At 44.3% G+C, this 10587-nt stretch overlaps 3 protein-coding genes across 3 annotated transcripts in view; all 3 read right to left on the bottom strand.

Annotated features, from left to right (window-relative positions):
- pabpn1 (poly(A) binding protein, nuclear 1) overlaps window positions 1-615 on the bottom strand; it is a 10105-nt gene extending 9490 nt beyond the window's left edge. Inside the window, exon 1 of the mRNA XM_035655421.1 lies at window positions 132-615. Within this exon, the coding sequence (XP_035511314.1) occupies window positions 132-266 (135 nt within the window). The 5' untranslated portion in view covers window positions 267-615. The remainder of the gene's footprint in view (window positions 1-131) is intronic.
- Window positions 1-10587, bottom strand: part of LOC118324290 (myosin-7-like) — a 165683-nt gene that overhangs the window by 69911 nt on the left and 85185 nt on the right.
- zfhx2 (zinc finger homeobox 2) overlaps window positions 1030-10587 on the bottom strand; it is a 13460-nt gene continuing 3902 nt past the window's right edge. Inside the window, exons 3-5 of the mRNA XM_035655345.1 lie at window positions 9312-9372; window positions 4747-8948; window positions 1030-4185 (exon numbers count right to left, since the gene is read on the bottom strand). Of these exons, the coding sequence (XP_035511238.1) occupies window positions 3754-4185; window positions 4747-8948; window positions 9312-9372 (4695 nt within the window). The 3' untranslated portion in view covers window positions 1030-3753. The remainder of the gene's footprint in view (window positions 4186-4746; window positions 8949-9311; window positions 9373-10587) is intronic.

Raw genomic sequence — 10587 nt, 5'->3', positions numbered from 1 at the left:
TGTGGGTTTTTAAAAAAAAAAAAATTATTATCTAATCAAATCGGTCGCTTTCACAAACTACTCGGATTCAACCGTAACGTGTCCCGGTATTCATGTGGGCTCTCCCAGCTCAAACAATGCCCTTCACTTACCGGGTCTTCAATCGCGGCCTCTCCCTCTTCTAACCCCGGTTCTTCGTCCCCGACACCCGGGTCTTCCAGCTCGGGATGTCCGGGGTCTGAATCTAGTAGAGACTCCTCCGCCAGTCCGTTACCGAACTCCGCCATCGCCCTGGTCCAACTGTACCGACGCGCCTCGTGGCCAAACCAACGTTGCAGGCCCCTACTCACACACGGGGGGGAGAGTGAGCGGGGCGGCGGAAAGAAAAAAAAAAAACGGCGGAAAACGCCGCTTAGTAAAGTTAAAATGGGGAATAAAAATGCCAGCTACAGTTCCGGGCTCTACTCGAACAGCGTGCCAGGATTAACGAGGACTGCTGTTTCACTCGCTACCTTTACGCGACGGTCCTAATTGCCGACAGAGAAGCTAGTTTATTTACTTAAACGTGTGTATAAAAAAGGCGAGGACTCTACGCGAGAGCGGCGGCGTCCCTTCGGTTCAGAAATGGAAGCCAGGGGGCGGAGTCATGTATCACTGCGGGCGTACAACTCTCGCTCCTATTGGTCAGCGGCCGGCGCTAGACAAACCTCTTTCGCGTCTGCCACGATCCTATTGGATAAGCGCGCAGGACTTTCCGGTTCCCAAATCGCATGTGCGCCTTTAATTGGATAACGCGTCTGTCGATCATATCTATGGCAGTCGTAAGTAGACAGGCAAAGCCAATTGTTCAGCTAATTAATACCAGGAACGTTTGAATGGGTCATATAAATTGTCTTCCCCAGTGTGACCTTAGTGACCTTTGTCTAGGTATGCCGCTCAGGGAAAACCTCATTATATAATGTTTATATGAACAATTAAACCCTTGTGTCACACACACGCACACACACACAAAGGAAGAAACAAATGCCTCTACAGCACCGCAGACAGATAACCTGTGTTGTTCAACTGATTTTATTTCTTTTTCTGTATATCAAAGAAAGCATAATGGAGACCAAACACAAAAAGGCAGGTACAAGTGAGGAGGAAAAAAATAAGCTTAATCAAAAATCTAACAATTCATAACAACACTGCCACTATTATTGTTCAATATTCATAGGAATACCATACTGTTTTTGAGCAGAGAGGTGGCATTTAAAACCATTATGGATCAATAATAATCAAAAACAGTGATGAGTAGTAATGATAAATCGTATAAGTAGTAGTACAGTTATAACAATAGTGATAATCAAAGTGACAATGAAACATAGGGGAATAAAAAGCAGATCTCCATAAAAACCTATCTAGTTTGGACAGTGCAACACCGTGTCTGTGTGTGTGCGTGTGTGTAATCCCAGTCTTGAAGTTAAAGCACTCCAGTCCTTGCTTTACACACAAGATACAGTTTCCAACAGGAGTACAAACTATTACTCACGAAAAGGACAATTGTAACCCTCCTCGTTTCAAAAAAACCACACCAAGTGACTCTTAATGTTGTGTTAATGGCGGTGTTCATTTGAAATGTCTGTAGCTTGTGCAAAAATTGTGGACTAGTGCAAGTGTCAAGCCGTGGGATGTCCTTTACAGTTTGCATTTACGAACACCTCTCCTGCTCTCTGTCGACCTCAAGATTGCTTTTTGGTTTTTGAATGACAGAAAGCAAAGGGAGGATTACTTTGGAATATCAGTTATTTTTAATATATTTCTTTACAAAAGTTCATGTTTTAGTTTTGCATTTTGTTAAAACTATCAATAGTAACATTAATATACAACTTAAATTGAAGGAAAACATCTTTAGTATGTTATGTGTCCTTCAACACAGCACCATCTTATTAGCTCTCAGTCAACACATTTAATGTTTCCCAATTTGCTTCCAAGTTTTGAGTATCCATTAGTCCCATAAGGATACTAGTAATACCCAACTTTCTCCCTTGTCATGGTTTCCAGATATTAGATCTCATTTCACAGCACGTACATTACCAGAATTAGTAACTCTGTATCAAAACTGAACAAAACGAGGGGAAAGAAAAACAAAAAACAAAAATACAGGAAACAACCCATTTCAAGCCCTGTTCTCTTAATATTTCTAGAGGCTTGGCTTTTGACCTAAATAAAAATCTGTTACACCAGTTTTTAATTGCTTCTATTGTCATTTGTATAAATATTGAAGTAAATAAAATGAGTACTTAACTTTCCTGTCTTATGCACAGTATTTATGGCAAAGAAAACAATTTACAAAAAAAAAAAAAAAATAACGGTCTGACCCTCCGTGCCAGGGGAGGATGAAATGAATCCACCAACATTAAAACGAGGATCACCTGGGCTTTAATTTATATACCTGGTGGTGTTTCTTCTTAAGGCTGTCATATTTCTAACACACTGGTCAGTCGGTGAAAAAAACTTAGATTTTTCTCCCAACAGGTCTGAAGAGCTGCGTTTCAAAATGAGACGTAAGAGCATTTGGAGGGAAAGTGAAATCCACAGGATCAAAGAAAGGTGTTGTAAAAAAAAAACAAGATGGTAATTATGGTCCTTGGCCGAGAGAATGCTGACAACTTTTACAGGCAGGATTTGCCATGTTTTAGATACAGATTGTGACATTCAGATAGTTTCCCTTCCTCCTCCTCCTCCAAGATGGATATAAAAGCATTTTGGAACAGAGCTCTTCTTCATTTGTATACCCAGGTCTTGCACAATATTATGCTTACACTTAAAGCATGTTTCATTAGACTAGCAAAAAATCAATTTATTTCACGTGATTTATATTAAGGCATCCAACATGCATTAAAGTATCTCTCCATAAAAAGACACTTGCATTAGAATGCTTAAAAACATTTCAAACAATGTAAAATGTGTCAAAGTGCGGTATGCCAAGATTCTACTTTCCTCAGCCTCTCTTTTTGCCCTGTCTATTTGGATTGTCGTGAAAACATGTAAATGGGGACAATTCAACAGCCCTATTCTCTAAAGTACCTCTTTTTATATCCCAAATGAGTGGACACAACACTCTTCAAACCACACACTCCTGTAGCAAATAAAAAGGTGACAGTCAATACCAGTTCTTCCTCTCCCAATGGTTCTGTCCAGTCATATTATATCCAAGCAATCGTTGCCCTAAAAGTGAAAGTAGGCATGAGAAAAGCAATTCCACAGGAGCAAACTGGGAGTTATTAATGTGAGTATTTCGTGTTATTATCCCAAAAAGTGTTTCCAGGCCTACCGTCAAATGGCCACTTTCAAAGAGGAAAACACTTTTGCATCAGTCTTTAGGGTAGGACAGTTCAAGCATGGCGAGTTGAGCGCCTTTACAAATTATAGGAAGGTCATTGAAGTACAGTAATATATAACCACAGGCTTAGGACCAGAAATGTTTGGATAAAGTGTGTGAGGATTGAGGGAGACTTGAGATGTGTTCATCACTTATCAAACAGCAACTGGTTAAGTGTGAAGCAGCGTGGAAATAGTCTGCTGTTGTATTGGAATTCAGGTTAAATCTTTAGATGAACAGATTTTGAGTCAGTGAAGGTTGAGCAAGGGATAGCGGGTGCAGGGGGAGCCAACTTCAAAAACTAAAGAATATTAGCTTCTGAGGATTAGTGCTCAAATTTGTTTATTAAAATCTGAGGAGCCCAAATGGGTCCAAGAATAGTCAATGTGCAGACCAATCCTGATCTGAGTCTAACTGTTGCTGGTGGCCGTCGGTGGAGGCGACTCGATAACCATCTCCCCTCCGGAACCAGCACTGGTTACGGGAGTGGAATGAGGGACTTGTGAGCCCGACACGACACTGCCAGGTCCGCCATTGCCGGTTCCGTTCTTGTTGACGAGCGTCGTCGGCTGGCCGAAGTTAGTGGTTCTCAGGGTTGCCAGATGACGCGGGGAGAAGACGTGGGCCCTCGCTGCAGCCCGCGATTCAAAGGAGACGTTGCAGGCGTCACAGTGGCCTGTCAGGGTCTCCTTTGGCACTGGCTGGCCGGCCATTGGGGAAGCTGGAGGTTCAGTAACTGTCAGCTGAACAGGTTTGGGCAGGATGGGCCGATTGGCTTTGAGAGCGTTGTACTGCAGGTAGCTTCCTGAGCTCATGTCCACCTTCCCGCCTGACAGAGGAGACTGGGAACCAGGACCAGGGAGGGAGAGAGGGAATATGTTTAATGTCACATCATTTAAAAGGTTTGACTGAACCATCTGACTAATATTCAAGCTATCTATATGCAAATATAATATGTGTTCATGAGCAATAGTTTGAGTACTCGAAACTACTCAAAATAATCAATATATACACTATTCTTACAGTGTGGTAAAACTGTTCTGAGCACTAGAGTTGAAATCCATTTCATTAATATTCTGACGTTTCTATCACGACATGGCAATTATATGCAAAATTTCATAAGAAAATCAACTATGCTCAGAAAAAAAAAAAGATAATTTCTAATTACAATGATTTGGCACAAATCATTCATTTAATTTCCAACATGTTTTAACTAAAGTTAACCGTAGTAGGATTCCACTGAAAATCAATTATCACCCAGCTCTTAAATTAAAAAAAAGGTAGGTAGGTCACTTCTCAGTGACCTACCTACCTATCAATTTCTTACTGTATATGCTATAATGTGATTTTGTACCAAAGACTTTAAGAAAAGTACTTTTTAGTAAGTCTACTCGCCAGCTTACCATTTTCTCTTGCTGCAGCCTCCAGCGCTTCTCCTTGGCTCTAGTGTTTTGGAACCAGATCTGCACCACCTTGAGCGGCAGGTTGAGTTCGGTGCCGATTGCCTCACACTCCATGGCGTTAGGGTGGGCACAGGTCTCGTAACAGGACTGCAGGATGGACAGTTGTAGGCAGGACAAGTGTGTGCGTGGCCTACGGCTGGATGAGTGGGGCAGAAAGCTGCTTTCCGTTGGGCTTGATTTAGCTATGACCGGGGTGGAGGGGCTGGCCACTTTGGCAGAACTGGGGGTATTCGGGCTGACTGGCGCAATGCTGGGGGTGGGAGGAGGAGGGATGGTACGAGGAGGCGTGTGTGTGGGGAGAGCCAGTTGTTCTCTTGATATAGTGTTGATCTTAATGGGGACTTTGTTGGTCCAGTAGTTCAGCCCATTTTGTTTTTGTGGCACCACTGTTGTGGCAGGGGGCCTGTTGTTGATGGGCGTTGTGGGAAGCTTGGGCACCATGCGGTTAGTGGCTCCCGGTCCGGGACCCACCTCGTTTTCATTGTCTTTCTCCTCATCAGTCTTTTCTTCCTCGCTCTCCTCTTCTAGCTTTCGTTTCTGGGCTGGTCGCGGGGCGATGGGGATTGGATCCTTGGGTGGCGCTAAGAGGACAGGGGTGTTGACTTTGGGTGCAACTTTGACCATAGTGACGTTGCTGGTGGTTTCGAGCTTGGTCTTTGGCACTGCAGAAGCACTGCTGCTCACAGGACAGACTGTGGTCGAGGAAACAACCTCCTTGGGTTTGATAGGAACTGGGGTTATTTTTTTCACCACAGCAGGCTTGCCCAGCTCCTTTACAGGCTCTCTCTCTGTCTTCATGAGGGTGCGCACAATTGGAGTAGTTGTGATGCACCCAGTATTATTTGAAGGCGGCTTGTTGGAGAATATGGGTTTGGAAAGGGGCCAGGTAAATTTGATGAGAGGTTTGCCGACTGCTGCCAGGGTCCCGTCACTTATGAATCGGACCTCACCCTTCCGCTCCCTCGCCCTCATGTTCTGGAACCAAATCTGAACAACCTTCTTTGGAAGGTGGACCCACTCTGAAATCTGTTCAAACTCATGTTTCCCAGGGTTTGGGTCTTTGAAGTAGCAGCCATACAGAATGTCAAGTTGTTCAGCCTGAATGATGGTCCTTGAACGCCGCATATCCCGATACCTTTTTCCTTTGGACTTTCTCTGCTGCTGATCCTGCTCCTTTTCCTTCTCTCTCTCCTTGTTTCTCTCCCTTTCCAATAGCGTGGCATTCATCTTCTCTGCTGCCCTCATGTAAATACTAGACTTCGTCATGTTATTGCAGTTGACCAGACTCATACTGCTGTTACAAGAGGGCATGGTAACAGATTCAGGCTTCACCTGGACAACTACCAGTCCTTTGGATGTGGGCCTCAGGCCAAGCCCATCCAGCAACTGTCCCTTCTGTGCTGCAATTTTATCAGCCAGAGATGATGAGGAAGAAGCTGATTTTGAGTTGTTTTTCCCCATGCTGAGATCCAGAGCGGACTCACATTCACCACCATTGGACAGGTAGTGAGAAGTTTGGTTGTGGGAGGAGAGAGAATGCGAGAGAAGAGAGCTGGAGAAGCGTGTGATAGTTGGTGGGTTAGGAAAGACGGGTACCTTGCTCCCATCTCCAACCATTGACGGAGTAAGAGAAAGAACATAGGGGCTGAGGAACTGGGTGGAAAAGGGAGCAAGGGACAGGGGGAGTGAGTGGAGAGCACTGGTTGGAATCTCATGGTGGTCCATAATATGGGACAGTGAGCTTGGAGGATCCCCTTGGGCCTCCAACTCTAAATCCACATCTGGGTCTTGTCTTTCCTTCTTCACCTCCACCTCGTCGCGCTCAAACTCCACCTTTCGCTTTTTCCTCTTGGCCCTCTGACCCCCTCCACCCTCCTCATCTTCATACTCATCCTCCGCGTCGGAGAGAAACACCGTTGTGGAGCGCAAGACCTTTCCTCCAACTGAGCCCTTATCGCCGTGGACCTCAGACTGTGCTTCATCTTTAGCAGGGCTCTCAGGACTGTCCCTCAAAGACCCATTCTGACTTTCTTCATCAGACACAATGACAGAGGTGTATACCTCATTTTCTGAGTCAGAAGTGAGACATGAATCTCCCTGACCCTCCCTTCCCAAATCTCTCTGTCTGTGTTTCCCTCTTGTACTAGACAAATCCATTGCCTGGCTACCTGAGGCTTCAGCATCATCCTCACCTTCTGCTATAATCAGTGAGCTTTCCTCGTCATCATAGTCATTGTCAGAACTTTGGGCATGCCTTGTAAATCGTGCCAGGCGTTGCAGGTGCTCTAACTCCGTCGCCCTCTGCCTTTGTTTTGCATGTCGGGCTTGGCTCAACCACCTACGTACCTCTTCCTCAGAAAGTCCCACCTCTCTGCCCAGCGCCTCGCAGTCCTCATGGGGAGGACTTGCAGCATCAGCCTCACTACGTGACTCAAAGAACGCCCAGAGAACCTCCGACTGGAACTCTGACAGCACTGGAAGGTCTGGATAAATGGATCCCATTGCATTACAATGGGGTCGAGTTTGGTTGTTAGTTAAGGCATTTGTACTCGAGCTGGATTTTGGGGTGCCAAGAGAACCACAAGGGCTAGTGCCTGATTGTGATTTTTGCGGAGTAGAATCAGGGCTAAGTGTTAGGTTTAAATTTACAGGACTGAGGCTTGAGTTGCTGAGAACAGATGCAGAAGGCGAGAGGTTCTTATTGCGGAGGCTCTTGTCTGTGCCCGCTGGGGAGAGATTGAGGCTAGCTGCTTTATCACCTTCCAGGTCCAACTGATTAGTCGAGCTGTCTCCATCTGTTGTGCTATCTCTACGTCCCTTCCCATTGTCTTCGCTATTCTCAACCTTCACTTTGCTTTCTATATTAGGAATCTGTGCAAATTCTTTACTGTCCTCTTCCTTTATTTGATCTGTTTTAATGTTCTCTGTAGTCCAGTTATTCCTGCCCTTGATCTGATCTGAGACCTTCTCTTCAACTGTCTCACCACTGTCCTGCGTTTCTTGATCTCTCTCGCACTTTACAGTGTGTTTTTGCTCTTCCAGGCAGGGCTGTACGCTTGTTTGGACTCCTACAGAGGGCCACTGGTTCTGTAAGCTGTTTAGTCTTTGGGTTAGGAGGGCTTGCTGGGCTGGGCTGAGACCTACAAATGGCACACACTGGGTGAGGAGCTGACCTTGCTGGTTCTCTTGGTGCTGCTGGGTTTGGGCTTGGAGCCCATTCAAGATCAAGGGCATGACCATTTGAGGCTGAGGCACGAGCTGAGACACGGCAGCACCAGGAGCAGCACCAGCGGCGAATAGGGAGGGGAGGAGGGAGTGTGAGAGGGTGCTGGGACTAGATGTGAGGAGGGTGAGAAAGGCGGAGACTGCCTGAGCTGAGGCTACAGGGGAGGTGAGCAGGGAGGGAGCCACTTGTGAAGTTTGAATCTGCTCTCCATCTTTTGTTGTAGTCACCATCAATGTCCCAGGAGCAGCACAGCTGGTTGTGGTAGCCAACTGACTGGACCCACTTCCAGATGTGGTCACTACAGTGTTTGGAGCACTGGTGGTGGTGGCTGCGGCGCTGTTTGCAGCATGTGCAACAATTCCAGCATTTCGGCTGCGGGACTGGTGCAAGACAGATTTCATATGGCTCTCAAGGGTGATGGCATGATTGTAAGAGACTCGACATACAGCACACTGGTAGGGTTTGTTTGATATATATGGCCGAGACAGGACAGGAACTGAGAGAGTTTGGGGATCATTTTCCCCACCTTGTTTTGCAGAGCCTGTTGTCATCCTCTGAATGTGGGATGCAGAGTTGTAATGAACGCTCAAGGCAGTTCTGCTGGGAAAAGTTTCCAGGCAGGCGTTGCATTTGAACGACCGGGTGTTATTTTCAGCTGGCACACCATTTTTACCAACTGACTTCTCACAGGCGTCTGGGATTTCTGTGTTTTCAGTTGCATTTTGCTGTTTGGCTCCCGTGAGTTGATTTCCCTCCTCTTCTGGCTCCGGCTCAGCTTCACCTCCCTCCTGTTCCATTATTCTCTCTTCCTCCATCTCTTTGTCTCCAAGCGTCTGGGTAGTGTCTGAACTCTCTCTAGATTGGCAGGGATCTGAACTGACGTCTTCAGCGTGCTTCAGTTGTGAAGATTCAGCATCTGAAAAAATTAACACATGTTTAAATTTTATGTAACAAACAAATGGAGTATTAACTGATAACAGAAGTACACAATTGCACACTGACTAACAGTTTATCGGCTCATATGAACCTCCCCCCTCACCGAACCCACATTAGGGGTAATTTTCCACCATTTCAAACACCATTTCAGTTCCACAAAGAGAACCACATTGGAATGAGCTGTTTATGGAGTAAATCAGGTTTGGCCAGCTAAGAAAAAGTCAGTACTTACACACCTAATCATTGTTATAATATAGAACAAAAACGCATGCATGTGTGTTATTACAGGGTTCAATTTTCTGTTCATGATTTAAATAATTTAAAAACGTTTTTCCACACTCACCTGTAGACTTTTGAGCACCTTTGTCCTCCTCTTTTCCACTGGCAGCCTTTTTTAGAACAGCCTGTTAAAAAGAAAAATGAAAGGAGAGAGTCATCAAAATTCCCATAGCTAACTTAACTCTGCAACAGCTCCTTTCAGATGAGCTGAATGCTATGTCGCTTTTGAGCAGCACAACATTTGGGCGTGGCACATAGATGTGTGGTTATATTACACATAGCAACCCCGGCTAGCCTTTAATTTGCAAATTACCCTGAAGGCATAAATTAAGTGGTCTTTGATCAGTTCATCTACCAATAAAATCCCCTCTATTTTTTAACACTTTACATACTAAATTGTTATGGAGCCATTACAAATAGTGTGTCCATTGAGGTGCTTCCTTTTTGCAAATTTCTACTTAGGAAATACAGAGGTTCCTACACATTTTCCATCTCAATATCCCATACTTTCCACACTCAAAGTTAAGTTATCCTTTATTAGTCCCTATAGGGAAACTCATTCTCTGCATTTGACCTTGCCTAAGTACTCGGCGCAGTGGGCAGCCACCGTACAGCGCTCAGGGAGATGCCGTTTCTTTCAGATTTTAAAATCCAACTGTTACATTAGGGATGCAAATTGTAAGTGTTTCAATTAATAGGATCAATTAATCCTAATTAAAAAATAAAATAAAGATTTTGTTTATACCAAACATTAACAAATGTGTTTTTATCCTTAAAGCTTATTTTCCACAGCACATTACTGCATATTCTCTAACAGCACTGCACAGCATATGAAACATATAAAGACTTAGAGGCCTAGATACATTGAACACATAATTAGCATACTCATAAACATCTCTGCTAACAGAGTCAACGACGCTTAAAAACAACCAAATGTAATGCTGCAAGAAGAGACAAGAACCTAACAAATGTTAATTTACTGATGGCTAGAACGTAATAGGAGACTACACATTTATATTTAAGATCTTTGTCAGATTTTATAATGAATCAATGCAATACGTCTTGGCACAAATTCTTAATGACCCATGAAATCGATGGGTTAATTGTTATTATCCTGAGTTAATATGTATGTTACATTCTGACAATGTATGCCATCATATCACCAAATAACTGCAAGAAGATCGGTATCAAGCTGCAATGCTACAACAGAGCAAGCTTATTCAGTTTTTGTCATGCAAATTAAAGTAAATGTATACCATTAACCCTACAGTAACAGAGGATTCATGTACAATTCACCAGAGAACTAGAAAAGACAACTAAAATCTTTAATATGGCTTACA

The sequence above is a fragment of the Morone saxatilis genome, unplaced genomic scaffold, assembly GCF_004916995.1.
Source record: "Morone saxatilis isolate NCDOM2014 unplaced genomic scaffold, NCSU_SB_2.0 Contig0, whole genome shotgun sequence".
Classification (NCBI taxonomy): domain Eukaryota; kingdom Metazoa; phylum Chordata; class Actinopteri; family Moronidae; genus Morone; species Morone saxatilis.
This window is presented reverse-complemented; position numbering and strand designations above follow the sequence as displayed.